Source organism: Coregonus lavaretus (assembly GCF_964263955.1).
Source record: "Coregonus lavaretus genome assembly, chromosome: 29".
In the NCBI taxonomy this organism is placed as follows: domain Eukaryota; kingdom Metazoa; phylum Chordata; class Actinopteri; order Salmoniformes; family Salmonidae; genus Coregonus; species Coregonus lavaretus.
This window is the reverse complement of record NC_140016.1, coordinates 2088601-2111764: the sequence shown is the minus strand read 5'-3', so window position 1 is coordinate 2111764 and position 23164 is coordinate 2088601. Positions and strand designations below refer to the sequence as shown.

Below are 23164 nucleotides of genomic sequence, written 5' to 3'. Positions count from 1 at the left end.
AAAAAAAAAATGCATCACAACGGCATCATAAAGCATTATACCTGCAGCCTTTAAGTCTCCCTTGGTCCAGGTCTCCCTTGTAAAAGAGACCTCAATGGGACTTCCTGGATAAATACAAGTTAAATAAATGAAATAAAAAGTATAGTGTTACCATAAATTCTAATCCCAATTACCTGAAAGTTGTTCTTGCTATAAGAAGCAGAGCAACTGCCATCGTATCTCCATGCTCCATCTTTGGATGGCCTAGTTTTGGTGTTGGCAATGACCTTTGCCCTCCAGCCAGGTTTTAGCACACAAAGCGTTGATATAATTGGTGGAACTATCTATCAAGCAAACTGGCATCAAATAGGAAAACACTGATATATGAATACTGTCAGATGGCGCTGAAAACCATAGGCTGTTGATTTACTGTTGACTATTGACTCATTTACCTTTGGCTTCGTCATAGAGAGAGATCAGACAGAGGCCATATTTTCTATCTAATAACAATACATGGAGCATGTTATAGAAAACTGTATTAACTACAGTGGCTTGCGAAAGTATTCACCCCCCTTGGCATTTTTCCTATTTTGTTGCCTTACAACCTGGAATTAAAATTGATTTTTTGGGGAGTTTGTATCATTTGATTTACACAACATGCCTACCACTTTGAAGATGCAAAATATTTTTTATTGTGAAACAAACAAGAAATAAGACAAAAAAAACAGAAAACTTGAGCGTGCATAACTATTCACCCCCCCCTCAAAGTCAATACTTTGTAGAGCCACCTTTTGCAGCAATTACAGCTGCAAGTCTCTTGGGGTATGTCTCTATAAGCTTGGCACATCTAGCCACTGGGATTTTTGCCCATTCTTCAAGGCAGAACTGCTCCAGCTCCTTCAAGTTGGATGGGTTCCGCTGGTGTACAGCAATTTTTAAGTCATACCACAGATTCTCAATTGGATTGAGGTCTGGGCTTTGACTAGGCCATTCCAAGACATTAAACCACTTGAGTGTTGCTTTAGCAGTATGCTTAGGGTCATTGTCCTGCTGGAACGTGAACCTCCATCCCAGTCTCAAATCTCTGGAAGATTGAAACAGGTTTCCCTCAAGTATTTCCCTGTATTTAGCGGCATCCATTATTCCTTCAATTCTGACCAGTTTCCCAGTCCCTGCCGGATGGTGTTCTCGGGGTGATGAGAAGTGTTGGGTTTGCGCCAGACATAGCGTTTTCCTTGATGGCCAAAAAGCTCAATTTTAGTCTCATCTGACCAGAGTAACTTCTTCCATATGTTTGGGGAGTCTCCCACATGGCTTTTGGCAAACACCAAACGTGTTTTCTTATTGTTTTCTTTAAGCAATGGCTTTTTTCTGGCCACTCTTCTGTAAAGCCCAGCTCTGTGGAGTGTACGGCTTAAAGTGGTCCTATGGACAGATACTCCAATCTCCGCTGTGGAGCTTTGCAGCTCCTTTAGGGTTATCTTTGGTCTCTTTGTTGCCTCTCTGATTATTGCCCTTCTTGCCTGGTCCGTGAGTTTTTGTGGGCGGTCCTCTCTTGGCAGGTTTGTTGTGGTGCCATATTCTTTCATTTTTTAAATAATGGATTTAATGGTGCTCCATGGGATGCTCAAAGTATTGAATATTTTTTTATAACCCAACCCTGATCTGTACTTCTACGCAACTTTGTCCCTGACCTGTTTGGAGAGCTCCTTGGTCTTCATGGTGCCGCTTGCTTGGTGGTGCCCCTTGCTTAGTGGTGTTGCAGACTCTGGGGCCTTTCAGAACAGGTGTATATATACTGAGATCATGTGCCAGATCATGTGACACTTAGATTGCACACAGGTGGACATTATTTAACAAATTATGTGACTTCTGAAGGTAATTGGTTGCACCAGATCTTATTTAGGGGCTTCATAACAAAGGGGGTGAATACATATGTACGCACCACTTTTCTGTTATATATTTTTTTCATTTCACTTTACCAATTTGGACTATTTTGTGTATGTCCATTACATGAAATCCAAATAAAAATCCATTTAAATTACAGGTTGTAATGCAACAAAATAGGAAAAAACGCCAAGGGCAATGAATACATTTGCAAGGCACTGTAATGTTAATGATTACATTGTATGATTATATTCTATGATAATATGATTCTAATGTGAGACATGGTGGGTTGTCGAAATATGTCCATTCATTATAATGAAGAATGTAGTGTTTTCATATGGCAGGGCATTCATGGAATCTTTCACATTCCAGTTCTTCTCAGATACTCCGTAAATGAGGCTCTGAGTTAATTTGCTGTTAACATGAGCAATGTATCTCTAATCTATGACTCAGCATTCAAATGAAGGTTATTGCATACAGTAACACCTATCCACCACACTGGAAGATGTAGGCCGCATCCCAAAATGGCACCCTATTCCCTATATACTCCAGTGCACATATATTCTACTTTTGACCGGGGCCAAATCTTAGTGTTTTCCCATGTTTCCTGCCCGTGACGATCTGACTGAAATCCCAAGCTACTTATCTTTAAAACCCTGACGACACCTCAAGGTCAACTCATGTACCAAACGTACTGCCTCACGCTAGCTGAACTCATCAAACATTAATACAAGATTGTCTATTGCCTCGCACCCACCCTCCCTGCAAGGAAATTATTAATTGGTTGATTACCGCAATGTAACGGATTGATGGAATATGTGAACTAATAACCTTTTCATGTCTTTTGTGTTCAACGGGGTGTCATCAAAGGTTCATTGTGTAAAACTGCTGTTAATTTGCTCTCATAGACATTGGAGAGATGCAGGCTCAGAGCTAGTTAGGTTGATAGGTCAAGTTCAACCCTCTCCATTAGAGAGAATCATACTAATTACAGTCAGAATATATGGGTCTGGAATGCAACCCTATTTCCTATATAGTGCACTATTTTTGATCATAGAGCTCTGGTCAAAAGTAGTGCACTATACAGGGAATATGGTGCCATTTTCAGACGTAACCTGGGTGTCATGTAACTTTTGCAGTGACAAGATTCTTTCTCTTCCCCTCTCTCTCTCTCTCTCTCTCTCTCTCTCTCTCTCTCTCTCTCTCTCTCTCTCTCTCTCTCTCTCTCTCTCTCTCTCTCTCTCTCTCTCTCTCTCTCTCTCTCTCTCTCTCTCTCTCTCTCTCTCTCTCTCTCTCTCTCTATGCCAGTGACAGAGTTGCAGCCTTACAAGAAAAGCTCCCATCCTCTCTGATTATGGACTTAGCAGGTCAGGCTAATGTGCTGGTGGTGTTGCTCACCTGCCTGGTCCTGCTGTCCTGGGCCCAAGAGAAAGACTACACGGTGAGGGAGGAGCAGCCCGAGAATGTCCGCATCGGGAATCTGCGGAAGGACTTGGACCTTAACCTTGACCCTGACTTAAAGCTGTCCTCGCCACTGCAGTTCAAGCCCGTCTACAAAACGGGCGATGTGCCTTTGGTGAGGGTGGAGGCCAACACTGGGGAGATCTTCACCACGGCTCACCGCATCGACCGCGAGAAGCTCTGCTCGGGAGTATTCAACGAGAAGCGCTGCTTCTACGAGATCGAGGTAGCCGTTCTGCCTGACGAGATCTTCCGTCTGGTCAAGATCCGGTTCCTGATTGAGGACGTCAATGACAACGCTCCACTCTTCCAGTCCACCGTTATAAACATCTCCATCCCAGAGAACACAGCCATCAACACCCGGTACCCCGTGCCCTCTGCGTTTGACCCAGATGTGGGGATCAATGGGATTCAACACTATGAACTTGTCAAGGTGAGCTCGCACACTTCTCTCTGTCAGGATCGAGTGACTGACATTAAGATCAATAGATTGTATGCTTTAGGAATTGTTTGTTTTCTTCCTTATTTGTGGGGAAAACAGTTACACAAATTATATAAAATGTGGCATTTACCGCTAGCATAAATCATTTTAACATTCCATCAAAGACAGAGCAGTTCTATAAGTTTTAGCAACCCCTCCCCAGTCTCACCGCTGTTTACCTGCATTAGGTTGAACATATAAGGCAATGTGTTAGTAGAGCTGTTGTTTGTAGTTAGACTTTCTGGGCCACGTACCACGCTTAAATCAGAACAGAGCCTTAGGCCACCGTGGAACCACCATGCTTTCTTTGAAAAGGCTTTATGTCATTATGTGTAGCAAGTGATAAGCAAAGGTGTAGTTTCGCTGTAAACCCATAACACGGAAAATTGCAGACACAGCGTAATCCTCCAATTTTCCGGAGAAAAAGGTTAAATGTCGGGAGTATTGTAGATTATTGCCTAGAAAAGGAACGTACTATATTGTGTTAATAGGTGTCTCATGCCGAACCCCAACGTTATTTTTATAACCTAATTGATGTTCTATTAAATCGCAGCGCAATATTCTCAGTTGCCTTAATGAAGTCGGCCTGAAAAAAAAATAGTAGGATAATGTCATGCATTCTCCATTTATAGTCTACACAATACTCGAGACATAGTGGAAAAAGATGAATATTGCAGATTATCTGAGGCCTGCTTGTGAATTCAAATTCAGATTTGTTTTAAAGGGAGCTAAACCACACCATTTGCTTTGCCGATGAGGCACTAAACACACATAAAGGCAGGAACATCATTATCTTCTAACATTATCTTCTATTACAAGCATCTACATGAAATGTGGCGCAGTGGTCTAAGGCACTGCATCGCAGTGCTAGCTGTGCCACTAGAGATCCTGGATCGAATCCAGGCTCTGTCGTAGCCGGCCACGACCGGGAGACCCATGGGGCGGTGCACAATTGGTCCAGGGTAGGGGAGGGAATGGCCGGCAGGGATTTAGAGCATAGCGTTTGCAACGCCAGGGTTGTGGGTTCGATTCCCACGGGGGGGCCAGTATGAAAAATAAAAAGATAATGTAAGTCGCTCTGGATAAGAGCGTCTGCTAAATGACTAAAATGTAAATGTAAAAGGTTGTTGTCTCAATCACGGTGACATGATGATGTTTTTTGGGAGTGTGAGATGATACGAGTCTATCAGGATGTCTCAGATTAAGTTTTTCTTTGTGTGAACATTAACAGTATCCTTGCTGCCCATGTCTGACTTGATTACCAATTTGCATTTTTATGAGTCATTTCTGTGCCAAGGCCTCCCCCGCTGAAAATGTCCTGAATTGTTCATGCCTGGAAAATGACCAGCCAAACGTTCTGCACATAGCAACGATGATGATCTCCAGTCATTGTCTCCTCCTCATGTATATTATAGATTTTTTACATCCTTGTTTTATTTATTCAATGTATTTATTTAGATTCATTTTATCTTTCCTATTCTTGTTTTTTTTAATATAGTTTATTTCGATTTCAGTTGCATCTCATCTTCCTTGGGGAAATATTGCTGTTTTATATATATCTATCCATCCTTTTCATTCAAAATAGGTTTTCTGAAAAGCAGTCCATAAACACAGCATAAAGGTACAGTACCCATGAGGGCATATATTCAAGTGAATTTCATAAATGCACCGTACAGTCTTTAGTTCGATGGAGGCTTGTGCAAGCATTTCCTATAATAGCTGCTGGGTCTTTAATCCACCCCTTGGACTATCTTTGTATTTGTCCTCTGAGATTTGTCTGTGGAGCTCCACACAGAATAATAGTTTACTACCACAGCGTTCCTGTTATGTCCCCTGACATGGAAGCTGAAACTGCTTCCCCCTGTGTGTCATCACAGTGTTCCTGTTATGTCCCTGACATGGAAGCTGAAACTGCTTCCCCTGTGTGTCATCACAGTGTTCCTGTTATGTCCCTGACATGGAAGCTGAAACTGCTTCCCCTGTGTGTCATCACAGTAGGCCAGTTCTGTCCCCTCAGCTGACAGACATGTAGGCTAGCTGATATCAGAAAAGGACAGATTAGATGTGACAGCCACCTAAATTCAAAGCCAGGTTTGGTCTGTCTTTTCATATAGAGGGTTAATAAATAATGCCATTCCATATAGTCTGTTTTAAATCACACATAATGTTCATTAACACTTGACTTGAAGGGGGTATAGGCCCTAAATATGGCCACGACCGGGAGACCCATGGGGCGGTGCACAATTAGGGTAGGGGAGGGAATGGTGGTAACACCTTTATGAAATCAGTCATGCCACCTTAATAATGAGCGTAGCGGTATCGTTCATAACAACCTTTTAATTATGGGATTCTAAAATGGAATGTGTACCATTAGCAGCGTCATCTTGGAATGCAGCAAAGGTGTTCTAAGAACACATCCAAGGTCAGGGGAAAGTAATACCATGCATGGTCTCTGGTCAAAACGAGGGTACTATATAGGGAATAGGGTACCATTTGAGACGTTGACCGTGTGAAGCAGGTCAGGTTCAAGGTATGGAGGTATTGACTTTTGTTGTTTCGGGTTCTACCCTCCTCCAAAACGTTATTTTTCTCCAAGCATTTAAAGAGGTTTTGCACCACACTGCAGGAAACCGAATCCTTCCTATTTTGAGTCATTTTCAGTATCTCTTATCGCTTAACAACATTTGTTGTGGGCGGGTGCTGTCGGGATCACCTTGTGTAGATCAATATCTTGCTATAGGAGAGCCAGATAAACTCGTTGTTGAGAGAAAGAGGGACTCTTTATTTCAGTGGGTGGATTTGGAGCAACAACTCTTCTTTGTTTACAAATTATGTTCTGGGGATATACATCTAACTTGTTTGCCCGGCTATTAGGAGCATATGGTAGCACAATTAGGTTCTGCCGTCATAGAAAATCAGTAAAGCCTGAATACATTTATGTGTTCATTTACAGATGCCAGTTAATGCCGTAATACTGTAATAGATACAACATGTGTTGGAGCTCAAATAACTCAAATTGGCATTTCATAATTGATTAATGTTCTTCATTGGATGATGCTTGCTGTAAACAAAGCGCTCAGCTAGCTCACTGCCTGTGTTCAGCTCACTGCCTGTGTTCAGCTCACTGCCTGTGTTCAGCTCACTGCCTGTGTTCAGTTCACTGCCTGTGTTCAGCTCACTGCCTGTGTTCAGCTCACTGCCTGTGTTCAGCTCACTGCCTGTGTTCAGCTCACTGCCTGTGTTCAGCTCACTGCCTGTGTTCAGCTCACTGCCTGTGTTCAGCTCACCGCCTGTGTTCAGCTCACCGCCTGTGTTCAGCTCACCGCCTGTCCCAGTCTCCTCTAGGTTTAATCAGGTCATCAACTTGATTCAGTCCCAGTATCCTCTAGGTTTAATCAGGTCATCAACTTGATTCAGTCCCAGTCTCCTCTAGGTTTAATCAGGTCATCAACTTGATTCAAAGATGCATCAGATGATAATCTGAAATATTGAAAAGGTCTGCAGAGAGGGGACTTTAGTCAGCCGCACCCAGTTTCTGCTAACACCGGCTCTAAATCATTTATTGCTACTGAGATGGAACTTTGACTGTCGTGATTAGATGACTAACATCATTGGGCGACTAATATCATTGGGCGACTAACATCATTGGGCGACTAACATCATTGGGCGACTAACATCATTGAATTACTAACATCATTGGGCGACTAACATCATTGGGCGACTAACATCATTGGACTACTAACATCATTGGACTACTAACATCATTGGGCGACTAACATCATTGGACTACTAACATCATTGGGCGACTAACATCATTGGGCGACTAACATCATTGGACTACTAACATCATTGGGCGACTAACATCATTGGACTACAACCAACATCATTGGAATATTTGTATTTGTATTTGTATTTATTATGGATCCCCATTAGTTCCTGCCAAGGCAGCAGCTACTCTTCCTGGGGTTTATTATGGATCCCCATTAGTTCCTGCCAAGGCAGCAGCTACTCTTCCTGGGGTCCAGCAAAATGAAGTCAGTTCATACAATTTTAAAAACATTACAATACTTTCACAGATTTCACAACACACTGTGTGCCCTCAGGCCCCTACTCCATCACCACATATCTACAGTACAAAAATCCATGTGTACGTGTGTGTATAGTGCGTATGTTATCGTGTGTGTGTATGCTTCACAGTCCCCGCTGTTCCATAAGGTGTTTTTTAATCTGTTTTTTTTTTAATCTAATTTTACTACTTGCATCAGTTACTTGATGTGGAATAGAGTTCCATGTAGTCGTGCCGCCCATAGTCTGTTCTGGACTTGGGGGCTGTGAAGAGACCTCTGGTGGCATGTCTTGTGGGGTGTGCATGGTGACCAAGCTGCACCAGTAGTTCAAACAGACAGCTCGGTGCACCCAACATGTCAACACCTCTCATAAACACAAGTAGTGATGAAGTCAATTTCTCCTCCACTTTGAGCCAGGAGAGATCGACATGCATTAGCATTAGCTCTCTGTGTACATCCAAGGGCCAGCCGTGCTGCCCTGTTCTGAGCCAAGGCCTTTTTATGTGGCACCTGAGCACACGACTGAACAGTAGTCCAGTTGTGACAAAACTAGGGCCTGTAGGACCTGCCTTGTTGATAATGCTGTTAAGAAGGTAGAGTAGCGCTTTATTATGGACATACTTCTCCCCATTTTAGTTACTGTTGTATCAATATGTTTTGACCATAACAGTTTACAATCCAGGGTTACTCCAAGCAGTTTAGTCACCTCAACTTGCTCAATTTCCACATTATTTATTAGAAGATTTAGTTGAGGTTTAGGGTATAGTGAATGATTTGTCCCAAATACAATGATTTTAGTTTAAGAAATATTTAGGACTAACTTATTCCTTGCCATCCACTCTGAAACTAACTGCAACTCTTTGTGAAGTGTTGCAGTCATTTCAGTCGCTGTAGTAGCTAACATGTATAGTGTTGAGTCATCCGCATACATAGACACTCAGTCTTTACTCAAAGCCAGTGGCATGTCATTAGTAAATATTGAAACAAGTAATGGACCTAGACAGCTGCCCTGGGGAATTCCAGATTCTACCTGGATTATGTTGGAGAGGCTTCCATTAAAGAACACACTAAAGCCGCACTGAAGTCTAACAAAACAGCCCCCACAATATTTGTATCATCAATTTCTCTGAGCCAATCATCAGTCATTTGTGTAAGTGCTGTGTTTGTAGTCAATTTGTTTACTGTAAAATAGCATTGTATCTGGTCAAACACAATTTTGTCCAATAGTTTACTAAGGGTTGGTAACAGGCTGATTGGTCGGCTATTTGAGCCAGTAAAGGGGGCTTTACTATTCTTAGGTAGCAGAATGACTTGTGCTTCCCTCCAAGCCTGGGGGCACACACGTTCTAGTAGGCTTAAATTGAAAATATGGCAAAAGCATTGGACTACTAACATCGCTAATATATATATATATATACAGTGGGGAAAAAAAGTATTTAGTCAGCCACCAATTGTGCATGTTCTCCCACTTAAAAAGATGAGAGAGGCCTGTAATTTTCATCATAGGTACACGTCAACTATGACAGGCAAAATGAGAAAAAATAATCCAGAAAATCACATTGTAGGATTTTTAATGAATTTATTTGCAAATGATGGTGGAAAATAAGTATTTGGTCAATAACAAAAGTTTCTCAATACTTTGTTATATACCCTTTGTTGGCAATGACACAGGTCAAACGTTTTCTGTAAATCTTCACAAGGTTTTCACACACTGTTTCTGGTATTTTGGCCCATTCCTCCATGCAGATCTCCTCTAGAGCAGTGATGTTTTGAGGCTGTCGCTGGGCAACACAGACTTTCAACTCCCTCCAAAGATTTTCTATGGGGTTGAGATCTGGAGACTGGCTAGGCCACTCCAGGACCTTGAAATGCTTCTTACGAAGCCACTCCTTCGTTGCCCGGGCGGTGTGTTTGGGATCATTGTCATGCTGAAAGACATTTCATCTTCAATGCCCTTGCTGATGGAAGGAGGTTTTCACTCAAAATCTCACGATACATGGCCCCATTCATTCTTTCCTTTACACGGATCAGTCGTCCTGGTCCCTTTGCAGAAAAACAGCCCCAAAGCATGATGTTTCCACCCCCATGCTTCACAGTAGGTATGGTGTTCTTTGGATGCAACTCAGCATTCTTTGTCCTCCAAACATGACGAGTTGAGTTTTTACCAAAAAGTTATATTTTGGTTTCATCTGACCATATGACATTCTCCCAATCCTCTTCTGGATCATCCAAATGCACTTCAGACGGGCCTGGACATGTACTGGCTTAAGCAGGGGGACACGTCTTGCACTGCAGGATTTGAATCCCTGGCGGCGTAGTGTGTTACTGATGGTAGGCTTTGTTACTTTGGTCCCAGCTCTCTGCAGGTCATTCACTAGGTCCCCCCGTGTGGTTCTGGGATTTTTGCTCACCGTTCTTGTGATCATTTTGACCCCAAGGGGTGAGATCTTGCGTGGAGCCCCAGATCGAGGGAGATTATCAGTGGTCTTGTATGTCTTCCATTTCCTAATAATTGCTCCCACAGTTGATTTCTTCAAACCAAGCTGCTTACCTATTGCAGATTCAGTCTTCCCAGCCTGGTGCAGGTCTACAATTTTGTTTCTGGTGTCCTTTGACAGCTCTTTGGTCTTGGCCATAGTGGAGTTTGGAGTGTGACTGTTTGAGGTTGTGGACAGGTGTCTTTTATACTGATAACAAGTTCAAACAGGTGCCATTAATACAGGTAACGAGTGGAGGACAGAGGAGCCTCTTAAAGAAGAAGTTACAGGTCTGTGAGAGCCAGAAATCTTGCTTGTTTGTAGGTGACCAAATACTTATTTTCCACCATAATTTGCAAATAAATTCATTAAAAATCCTACGATGTGATTTTCTGGATTTTTTTCCCTCAATTTGTCTGTCATAGTTGACGTGTACCTATGCTGAAAATTACAGGCATCTCTCATCTTTTTAAGTGGGAGAATTTGCACAATTGGTGGCTGACTAAATACTTTTTTTCCCCACTGTATATACATAGATATTTCATTTATAGATCTCTACACATACAGTATATACATATACAGTCACCTCCAAAATGATTGGCATCTTGATAAAGATGAGCAGAAAAGACTGTATAAAATCAATAATACAAAAACTGAGCTATATTTAATGCTAAAACAAAATTAGACAATGATATTATGTTATACTAATACAATTTCTCAGAGAAAGTGATTTTGTTTATTAAGCAATATATGTTTTCCTCAAAAATAAAGGTGTCAAAATTATTGGCACCCCTAAATATTCTTATAATTAAAATCAAACAAAATGGAAACTGGATTAAAATTTGACTTAAAAAAATGTATTTTAGTTTAAGAAAGTGTATTGTGGCCTTCCATGGCTTCCTGTGCCACTGGGGTATAAAACATTATGTAACATGCATGAAAATCAATTTTTCATCCATCACCATGGGTAAAGGCTACTATAAAATAAAGATAAATTATATAAAGAATTATACTAAAACGCTTTGGAGCATCTTAAATATAATTTTGGGCAAAAAGGCAAACTCAGCTCCATCATTCATTGAGTCAGATGGCTCATTCATCACAAAACCTTATATTGCCAACTACTTTAATGATTTTTTCATTGGCAAGATTAGCAAATTTAGGCATGACATGCCATCAACAAACACCGAAACATACACATCTAAGTATAACTGACCACATTTTGAAAGACAAGCATTGTAATTTTGAGTTCCGTAAAGTGAGTGTGGAAGGATTGAAAATTATTGTTGTCTGTCAACAATGAAAAGCAACCTGGGTCTGAGGATGATAGCGGATGATATTGCCACTCTACTTGCCATCTCTTTAATACAAGCTTACAAAAAAGTGTGTGCCCTCTGGACTGGAAGGAAGCAAAAGTCATTCCGCTACCCAAGAATAGTGAAGCACCCTTTAGTGGCTCAAATAGCCGACCAATCAGCCTGTTACCAACCCTTAGTAAACCTTTGGAAAAAATGTGTGTTTGACCAGATACAATGCTATTTTACAGTAAACAAATTGACAACAGACTTTCAACACGATTATAGGGAAGGGCATTCAACATGCACGGCACTTACACAAATTACTGAGGATTGGCTGAGAGAAATTGATAATGCAAATATTGTGGGAGCTGTTTTGTTACATTATTGATCACAGTATGCTGCTGGAAAAATGTATATGTTATGACTTTACACCCCCTGCTATATTGTGGATTGAGAGTTCCCTGTCTAACAGAACACAGAGGGTGTTATTTAATGGAAGCCTCTCCAACATAATCCAGGTAGAATCAGGCATTCCCCAGGGCAGCTGTCTAGGCCCCTTACTTTTTTCAATTTACTAATGACATGCCACTGGCTTTGAGTAAAGCCTGTGTGTCTATGTATGCGGATGACTCAACACTATACAAGTCAGCTACTACAGCGAGTGAAATCACTGCAACACTTAATAAAGAGCTGCAGTCAGTTTCAGAATGGGTGGCGAGGAATAAGTTAGTCCTAAATATTTTAAAAACTAAACGCATTGTATGTAAAAATCATTCACTAAACTCTAAATGTCAACTAAATCTTGTAATAAATAATGTGGATATATAATGTGGAAAGTAGAAAGTTGAGGAGACTAAACTGCTTGGAGTAACCCTGGATTGTAAACTGTTACGGTCAAAACATATTGATACAACAGTAGCTAATATGAGGAGAGGTCTGTCCATAATAAAGCGCTACTCTGCCTTCTTAACAACAATATCAACATGGCAGGTCCTAGAAGCCTTAGTTTTGTCGCACCTGGACTACTGTCTAGTCGTGTCGTCAGGTGCCACAAAGAGGGACTTGGGAAAATTACTACTGAACAGGGTAACACATCTGGCCCTTGATGTACATGAAGAGCTAACATTAATAATATGCATGTCAATCTCTCATGGCTCAAAGTGGAGGAGAGATTGACTTCATCACTACTTGTATTTGTGCGAGATCTCTTCACAGTCCCTACGTCCAAAACAGACTATGGGAGGCGCACATAAACCATGACTACATGTAACTCTATTCCACATCAAGCAACTCATGCAAGCAGTAAAATTAGATTTAAAAAACAGATACAAATGCACCTCACAGAACAGCGAGGAGTTACACACACAGGAACAAACACACACATACAAACACACATAACATACACACTATACACACACGTACACTTGGATGGTGTGTTGTAGTAGATTAGTGGCCGTAGGACACAAAGTTAATGTATTGTGAAATCTGTTGGAAAATGTATTTTAATGTTTAAAAATTGTATTATTATGAATATTGCTTCCCTAATTTTTGCTAGACCCCAGGAAGAGTAGCTGCTGCCTTGGCAGGAACTAATGGGGATCCTTAATAAACCCCAGGAAGAGTAGCTGCTGCCTTGGCAGGAACTAATGGGGATCCTTAATAAACCCCAGGAAGAGTAGCTACTGCCTTGGCAGGAACTAATGGGGATCCTTAATAAACCCCAGGAAGAGTAGCTGCTGCCTTGGCAGGAACTAAGGGGGATCCTTAAAAAAGCCCAGGAAGAGTAGCTGCTGCCTTGCTAGGAACTAATGGGGATCCTTAATAAACCCCAGGAAGAGTTGCTGCTTCCTTGGCAGGAGCTAATGGGGATCCTTCATAAACCCCAGGAAGAGAAGCTGCTGTCTTGGCAGGAGCTAATGGGGATCCTTAATAAACCCCAGGAAGAGAAGCTGCTGTCTTGGCAGGAATTAATGGGGATCCATAATACATACAAGTAGTAATACAGCAAATACTTCAATTGTTTAAGCATATGTTGCAGAACAGTGATTGCAATATTTTTTTCTTAATATTTACAAAACAAAATTGATCTTAAGGGGGTTAGCCGTCAGTGATGGAGTTGACAAGCCACTGACGGAGTTGACAACAGATACTCAAAACATATTTGTCTGTGTGTCGTCCACACCTAGATAGGGGTTGTCTGGTGCTGTCCCTTTTATGGGTTACCTAATGAGCAGATTGCGGACTTAAGAAAAAACTTAAGTCATCAGAATACATCTCTGAGCAATTGTGTTAGTATAAGAAATATAATAAAAAATAAAAAATAATTACATGCAATATACTGTAGCTCAGTATTTGTATTATTTATACAGTTTTGTTGCTAATGTTTATCAAGGATGTCAATAATTATGGAGGTGACTGTAGATACATGGTCCATATAGACACGTGGTAGATGAATGCTTCACGAACAGGTTTTAGGAGGTCAGTCTGGGTGAAGCTGGAGTAACAGCTCTCTTTTAAACTGTACAGTTATGTATTTTATTTAAAGGTTGTTGTCACTCCCACCTTAGGGCCAGTGATTCATATTCTTACTTAGCCTTTTCTACAGTAAGTATGCCTGCCCTAGATGTTATCACAATCCACCAGCCTAATTTTAATTCACTAAAGTAAAAATAAACAGCCATTACAGATGGTTAGCTATAGCTCTCTGAAACTGATTGAAATGCTCTAAATGTTCTGTTGTCTAAGGTGACAGTGAGACAGACGTGGGGGAAAAATCTGTCTGATTCATAAATCATCTTTAGGAGCACCTATGACATCGACTGGATGGAAGCACTGTGCCAAAGTCCCAGATACTAAAGTTTATACTAAGATTTAACAACCATAATGTACAAAGGGCCAAAATGTTATGTTTCACTGTATTGCAGTGGTGAAATCACTCCTATGAATTTGATAGAAACGTTGTGTCACAGTTATTTTAATGTCAGCTTTGTCAATGGTCAAATAGTTACTTACTAAACTAATGTGTAGTCCTTATTAGTTGCAAATTCATGTTCAAGAACTACTCCATGAATATACATCTTCTACTAGAACTCATCTTCTACTAGAACTCATCTTCTACTAGAACTCATCTTCTACTAACTCATCTTCTACTAACACATCTTCTACTAACTCATCTTCTACTAACACATCTTATACTAACTCATATTCTACTAGAACTCATCTTCTACTAGAACTTATCTTCTACTAACTAATCTTCTACTAACTCATCTTCTACTAACTCATCTTCTACTAGAACTCATTTTCTACTAGAACTCATCTTCTACTAACTCATCTTCTACTAACCCATCTTCTACTAGAACTCATCTTCTACTAACTAATCTTCTACTAACTTCTCTTCTACTAACTCATCTTCTACTAGAACTCATCTTCTACTAGAACTCATCTTCTACTAGAACTCATCTTCTACTAACTCATCTTCTACTAACTCATCTTCTACTAACTCATCTTCTACTAACTCATCTATTACTAGAACTCATCTTCTACTAACTCATCTTCTACTAGAACTCATCTTCTACTAGAACTCATTTTCTACTAGAACTCATCTTCTACTAACTCATCTTCTACTAACCCATCTTCTACTAGAACTCATCTTCTACTAACTCATCTTCTACTAACCCATCTTATACTAACCCATCTTCTACTAACCCATCTTCTACTAGAACTCATCTTCTACTAACTTCTCTTCTACTAACTCATCTTCTACTAGAACTCATCTTCTACTAGAACTCATCTTCTACTAACTCATCTTCTACTAACACATCTTCTACTAGAACTCATCTTCTACTAACTTCTCTTCTACTAACTCATCTTCTACTAGAACTCATCTTCTACTAGAACTCATCTTCTACTAGCTCATCTTCTACTAGAACTCATCTTCTACTAACTCATCTTCTACTAGAACTCATCTTCTACTAACTCATCTTCTACTAGAACTCATCTTCTACTAGATCTCATCTTCTACTAGAACTCATCTTCTACTAACCCATCTTATACTAACCCATCTTCTACTAGAACTCATCTTCTACTAGAACTCATCTTCTACTAACTAATATTCTACTAACTTCTCTTCTACTAACTCATCTTCTACTAGATCTCATCTTCTACTAGAACTCATCTTCTACTAACTCATCTTCTACTAACTCATTGTTATTGGATGGTCATTGCTCTGTCTCTCCAGTCTTGTGTAGAGTTTTGTCTCAGACTGTAGAAAGAATAGATAGCATCCGTATTTCTATTCTCCGTAAGTAACCATCCTCATTCAGGCAGCGCTGCTTTGGTTCCTTAAGGGACTTCTGTCACTTTGCAGTGGTTCAGACTGACGACAACATTCACAGCAAGTGAACCCCCAACAACAACAACAACAACAACCCTGTACACCATGTCTATGCTATACATTTACATTTACGTCATTTAGCAGACGCTCTTATCCAGAGCGACTTACAGTTAGTGCATACGTTATTCTTTATTTATTTATTTTCATACTGGCCCCCCCATGGGAATCGAACCCACAACCCTGGCGTTGCAAACGCCATGCTCTACCAACTGAGCTACCTCCCTGCCGGGCCATTCCCTCCCCTACCCTGGGCCAATTGTGCGCCGCCCCATTGGTCTCCCGGTTGCGGCCGGCTACAGCAGAGCCTGGCCTATAGCTACCGGGACATAGTATTGGCCTCCTTCTTCCCTCTGCCATGGGTCCCTGCTATAGTGGTACTGGTTCTAAACCTACCGGGAAGTGAGGTGAACACGTTTGGTCTGTATTGTACCGTTCACAGTCAGAATGTATGTATCTTAATCTCATTTCATAGCTTTGCCTAGACAGAGTAATCTCTTACAACATTATGTGCAGCATGAAGCTTATCTCTTTAAAGAGGATGCTTTTTTCTTGTTTTAGCATGAAACTGCTTCTGACTGAAAGTGCTTCAAAGACCCTCTTTGTTTCGTAAAATGCATGGGTCTCATTCAGGTTCTTAGCTATTTCTCTCTCTCCCTCTCTCTTTCTGTCTCTCTTGCTCTCTCTGTCTCTTTCCTTCTCTTTTTCTCTCTCTCTCTCCCGCTCTCTCTCTACTCTCTTTCTCTCTCTCTCGCTCTCTTGCTCTCTCTCGCTCTCTCAATTCAATTTCAATTTAAGGACGTTATTGGCATGGGAAACGTATGTTAACATTGCCAAAACAAGTGAAGTAGATAGTAAACAAAAGTGAAATAAACAATAAATATTAACAGTAAACATTAGACTCAGAAGTTCCAAAAGAATAAAGACATTTCAAATGTCATATTATGTATATATACAGTGTTGTAACGATGTGCAAATAGTTAAAGTACAAATGGGAAAATAAATAAACATACATATGGGTTGTATTTACAATGGTGTTTGTTCTTCACTGGTTGCCCTTTTCTTGTGGCAACAGGTCACAGATCTTGCTGCTGTGATGGCACACTGTGGTTTTTCACCCAGTAGATATGGGAGTTTATCAAAATTGGGTTTGTTTTCACATTCTTTGTGGATCGCTGTAATCTGAGGGAAATATGTGTCTCTAATATGGTCATACATTTGGCAGGAGGTTAGGAAGTGCAGCTCTCATGATTTGGTTGGGTCTAATTGTGTTGTTTCGCTCTCTCTCTCTCTCTCTCTCTCTCTCTCTCTCTCTCTCTCTCTCTCTCTCTCTCTCTCTCTCTCTCTCTCTCTCTCTCTCTCTCTCTCTCTCTCTCTCTCTCTCTCTCTCTCTCTCTCTCTCTCTCTCTCTCTCTCTCTCTCTCTCTCTCTCTCTCTCTCTCTCTCTCTCTCTCTCTCTCTCTCTCTCTCTCTCTCTCTCTCTCTCTCTCTCTCTCTCTAAATCAAAACAATGGCAAATATGCCAGGACCCCATCTTTACCACATAGCTGATCTGTGATCGTATATATTAGTGCTACATTTTTTGGGGGGGAAGGCAATTACTTTGAACAGTCAGAGCCAGTTTCTCATGGGGATTACATGCATTTTGTTTTCATTTTACTCGGGCTTCAATGTTTTCCTACTGATTTAGTCCTCCTTGGGTGAAAGGCTGTTTAATGTGGAGTCTCTCTGTCCCTTTAATCTATTGTGGTCTTGCAGTGCATTTAACAAGCTTATCTCCATGGCTTCCCTTTCAACTGTCTCTCTCACATATGAACTTGACATTTTGTGAGCCGTCTCCTCATTTCCAAAGTAGACACAAGATAGTAAGGTCAAAATTGAATCAAATGTGACTTAAAGCAATTGCACTGAGGAGGGCAGGGGGCTAAAACAGGTATTTAATTAAGAAGCACCAGGAGATACAAGGACAGTAGTGTGACAGGACCACCTAAGAAGAATCTGCTGAGCGGTGGCAGTGAGCAGACAGTACTTTAACACTTACTCCATCAGTATTCATGTAAAATAGTTAAGTATAACTGAATTCCAAGGAACTTGAGCATGGTTTGATGTCATTGTGTGTGTTGTTGGCCTTCTATTATATGTGTAGATTCCATCTGTCAGTTTCTTGTTTATAACATAGATTTGTTGAAAAATTTTAAAAGCACTAAACTTTAAACCGAATTGCCTTTTTTGGTTATGGACATAACTGTTTACCTCAGTCTCAGCATCCAACATTTACTTAGGCCTAAGTATTTCCTAAATAAGTGGATATTTTCCTCTGGATTTAATCTCAAAGCAAATATTTTGAGAACATTAAAGATCTTTCACCCCAGTGTTTTGCTTCAGTGAGAGCAAACATCTGTTAAAGTTAAAACAAACTAGAGCTTGTTGGTGTTGATTCTGGAAAATGAAACCAGCTGTGTAAGTCTAGTACCATCTTACAGTACCACTAGTACTGTATGACGTCATATAAGATAGTCATGTTTCAGGTGAAGAGCATGTGAAATACCCAGAAATCAGGCCATGAATGTATATATGCATGCACTGATGAATAACAAAGCAATTAGTAACATGCTCCAGGATGTACAGCACAGTAGTTCCATGTAGTTCAGTAACATGGGACTGAAGCTCACTAATTATCTGCGTTCTTCATTATCTCCCTGTCTCTACAGAGTGTGAGTGAGTTTGGCCTGGACATCATCGAGACCCCAGAGGGAGACAGATGGCCTCAGCTGATCGTCCAGCAGAGCCTGGACCGCGAACAGAAGGACACCTTCGTCATGAAAATCAAGGTGGAGGACGGAGGAACCCCCCCAAAGTCCAGCACGGCCATCCTCCAGGTCACCATCGCCGACGTCAACGACAATCGACCGGTCTTCAAGGACAGCGAGGTGGAGGTGAACATCCCAGAGAACGCCCCCATGGGAACCTCCGTCACCCAGCTCCACGCCACGGACGCAGACCTCGGCTCCAACGCCCAGATCCACTTCTCCTTCTCCAACCAGATTTCCTCGTCCACCAAGAGGCATTTTGCCATCGACAGCACCACCGGGCTGATCACCGTCAAGCAGCCCTTAGACCGGGAGTCCACCCCGGTCCACAAACTCATCGTCCTGGCCAGCGACGGCAGCTCCACCCCCTCCAGAGCTGCGGTTATCGTCAACGTAACGGACATTAATGACAACGTTCCGTCCATAGACACTCGGTACATAATGAACCTTGTTAATGGAACGGTTCTGCTGTCAGAGAACGCTCCTCTCAACACAAAAATAGCCCTAATTACAGTGACGGACAAGGACCTGGATCTGAACGGCAAAGTGACTTGTTACACCGACCACGATGTTCCTTTCAGGTTAAAGCCAGTCTTTAATGACCAGTTCCTGCTGGAGACTGCGGCTCCCCTAGATTACGAAACAACCAGGGAATATGCAATTAAGATAGTGGCGTCGGATTCTGGGAAGCCTCCTTTGAACACTTCAGCGATGGTTTTAATTAAAATGAAGGACGAGAATGACAACGCTCCCATCTTCCCTCAGCCTGAGATTCAGCTGTCCATACCAGAGAACAATGATCCGTCCACGCAGCTCATAAAGATCAGTGCCACAGATGCAGACAGCGGACATAATGGTGAGATTATTTATTCTCTTGGCCCTGACGCTCCCGATGGGTTTAACATAGATCGGCGGTCAGGAATCCTGTCCGTTGGCAAACGCCTGGACAGAGAGAAGCAGGAGAAGTATTCGTTCGCTGTCATGGCGAGGGACAATGGGTCTACTTCGCTGCAGAGCAATGTCACAGTGAGGTTGATAGTGCAGGACCTCAACGACAACAGCCCAGCTTTCACCCATCCTGAGTATAACTTCTACGTGCCTGAGAATCTGCCTCTATATGGGACAGTGGGTCTGATCACCGTCACAGACTCTGACGCAGGTGACAACGCCGTCGTAACGCTGTCCATCCTGAACGGGAAAGACAATTTCGTTATTGATCCCCGGACCGGTGTGATCAAACCCAACATCACGTTTGATAGAGAGCAGCAGAGCTCTTACACTTTTATGGTGAAGGCCGTAGACGGAGGGCAACCGCCCAGCACTTCATACGCCAAGGTCACCATAAACGTTGTGGACGTCAATGACAATCGACCCGTTTTTGTTATCCCCTCGTCCAATTACTCTTACGATCTGGTCCAGTCTACCACCAGCCCTGGGTCTGTGGTCACCAGAGTGTTCGCTATGGACAATGACACTGGCATGAATGCTGAGCTGCGGTACAGCATCATCGGGGGATCTCCAAGAGGCCTGTTTGCCATAGACAAAACAACTGGTAATATAACTCTGCAGGAGAAGGTAGTCTCAGCCGATCAGGGTTTACACCGGCTGGTGGTGAAAGTCAAAGACCTGGGCCAGCCGGAGTCCTTACACGCCATCGCCCTCATTCATCTGTTCATTAACGAGACTGTTTCCAACGCTACGTTCATTCAGGAGCAGCTACGTAAGAGCTTGGAGACTCCATTGGACCGTAACGTGGGAAACAGTGAGGTCACACCCCAAGTCAACGGATACGTGATTGTTGTCATCGCTATTATAGCTGGGACTATGACAGTCATCTTAGTCATCTTCGTGACGGCCTTGGTGCGCTGCCGCCAGACGCCCAGGCATAAAGTGGTGCAGAAGGGCAAGCAGAGCGGCGAGTGGGTGTCGCCCAACCAGGAGAACCGTCAAATCAAGAAGAAAAAGAAGAAAAAGAAGAGATCCCCTAAGAGCCTCCTCTTGAACTTTGTCACCATAGAAGAATCCAAGTCTGATGATCCCAGCCAGGAGCACATTAATGGAACCCTGGACCTCCCCGTGGAGCTAGATGAGCAGACCATGGGGAAATACAACTGGGCCACTACTCCGACCACCTTCAAACCTGACAGTCCAGACTTAGCCAAGCATTACAAGTCTGCCTCCCCACAGCCAACCTTCCAAATCAAACCAGAGACCCCGATGGCGCCCAATAAACATCACGTGATTCAGGAGCTCCCGCTGGACAACACGTTTGTGGTGGGCTGTGACTCGCACTCCAAGTGCCTCTCCACCAGCTCGGACCCGTACTCTGTCTCAGAGTGCAGCTGTCAGGGGGGATTCAAGACTCCTGGGCAAATCCACACCAGACAGGTAATTCATAACTTATTTTCTAAAGCCACCTACTGTTCCCACTCCAACTCCCCGTACCACTGTCCCTTTGTTGATAAGGAGGGTGATGGGTGGCAGCGGGAGGGAGCCTGGGGATTGAACCACACAAAAAGTCACACGTGCATGAATGTCATCAGCATTGAATATTGAGGAAGAATACCTCAGAGAGGAAGGAGGGAACTGAAGTCAGGGCCAAGAAACTTCAACCAAATGAAATCTATCTTTACTTCCCAGACAGAGGGGGGGAAAAAAAACGAAGACAGATTATACCTCCCTTCGCTATCTTGTACTATATGTCTATAAAACCCTTTAACCTTATTTGGGTTAATGTTCCACTTAAAAGTATAATGGCGGCAGTGGAATGGTCTAGAACTAGTCTTAAATTAGAATCTTAAGTGAGAAAGGCTGGTGGCAGAGTAATAGCATGCTTGAGGGAGAATCAAGTCGGCCATGCTACTAATTGAACTCTGCACAGGTGTATTTGCTGAGGACCAACAGATTAAAAGCAGCGCTAAGCTTTTTTGATTGACACGCCTGAAAAAAAAACTAGCATGTCTGACGGACAAAGAAAACCAAACATAGAGTGTTTGATTTGACAGTCATCAGCTTAACAGATAAACGTTGGGTTCAATCAGCTGCTCACTTTCCACTGAAATAGCAGGAAACGTATCCCCCAAGAGTTTCCACTACAGAATAATAAAACCTCATTAAATAATACCAGATTTTGGTTGCGTGCTGGAGATATTAAGTGGCGTCTTGACTGTGGAGGCTCTGAAGGCTTTGTGACTGTGAGGAGGAGAGCAAAGCATAAGGCTCGTTTGCATGCTACGGTCTGGTCTGAGGCTTATGATTCCCTAAGAGATGTGCCAAATGCGAAGTGCCCTAATAAATAAAAGCAGGCCAGGGAAATAGATGTACATCAGAGGTGAGGAGAGGAGAGGTGGCCTAGCTGAGGGCAGACAACACAGCAGAGCAGAGCAGGGTGGAGCAGAGCAGAGCGGGGTGGAGCAGGGTGGGGTGGAGCAGAGCGGGTGGAGCAGAGTGGGGTGGAGCAGAGCAGAGCGGGGTGGAGCAGAGTGGGGTGGAGCAGAGTGGGGTGGAGCAGAGTGGGGTGGAGCAGAGTGGGGTGGAGCAGAGTGGGGTGGAGCAGAGGGGTGGAGCAGAGCAGAGTGGGTTGGAGCAGAGCAGAGTGGGGTGGAGCAGAGCAGAGCAGGGTGGAGCAGAGCGGGTGGAGCAGAGCAGAGCGGGGTGGAGCAGAGCAGAGCGGGGTGGAGCAGAACGGGTGGAGCAGAGCAGAGCGGGGTGGAGCAGAGCAGAGCGGGGTGGAGCAGAGTGGGGTGGAGCAGAGTGGGGTGGAGCAGAGTGGGGTGGAGCAGAGCAGGGTGGAGCAGAGCGGGTGGAGCAGAGTGGGGTGGAGCAGAGTGGGGTGGAGCAGAGGGGTGGAGCAGAGCAGAGTGGGGTGGAGCAGAGTGGGGTGGAGCAGAGCAGGGTGGAGCTCTATGGGATGGAGACTGATAGTGCTACAGTATGGCGGGTTACTAAGATCAAGGTAAAGATAGAGGCTTGGGACCAATAGAAAGAAGAGATAGCTAGATGGGGGCTTGGGACCAATAGAAAGGACAGATAGCTAGATGGGGGCTTGGGACCAATAGAAAGGACAGATAGCTAGATGGGGGCTTGGGACCAATAGAAAGGACAGATAGCTAGATGGGGGCTTGGGACCAACAGAAAGAAGAGATAGCTAGATGGGGGCTTGGGACCAAAATAAAGAAGAGATAGCTAGATGGGGGCTTGGGACCAATAGAAAGGACAGATAGCTAGATGGAGGCTTGGGACCAATAGAAAGAAGAGATAGCTAGATGGGGGCTTGGGACCAACAGAAAGAAGAGATAGCTAGATGGGGGCTTG

The 23164-nt window shown here is 42.9% G+C and overlaps 1 protein-coding gene across 1 annotated transcript in view; it reads left to right on the top strand.

Moving 5' to 3' along the window:
• Positions 1–3220: 3220 nt before the first annotated feature.
• Positions 3221–23164, top strand: part of LOC311104977 (protocadherin-11 X-linked-like) — a gene marked incomplete at both ends in the record, with an annotated part of 184756 nt that continues 164812 nt past the window's right edge. Inside the window, 2 exons of the mRNA XM_084146964.1 lie at positions 3221–3760; positions 18752–21238. Coding sequence (XP_084003090.1) covers positions 3221–3760; positions 18752–21238 — 3027 coding nt within the window. The remainder of the gene's footprint in view (positions 3761–18751; positions 21239–23164) is intronic.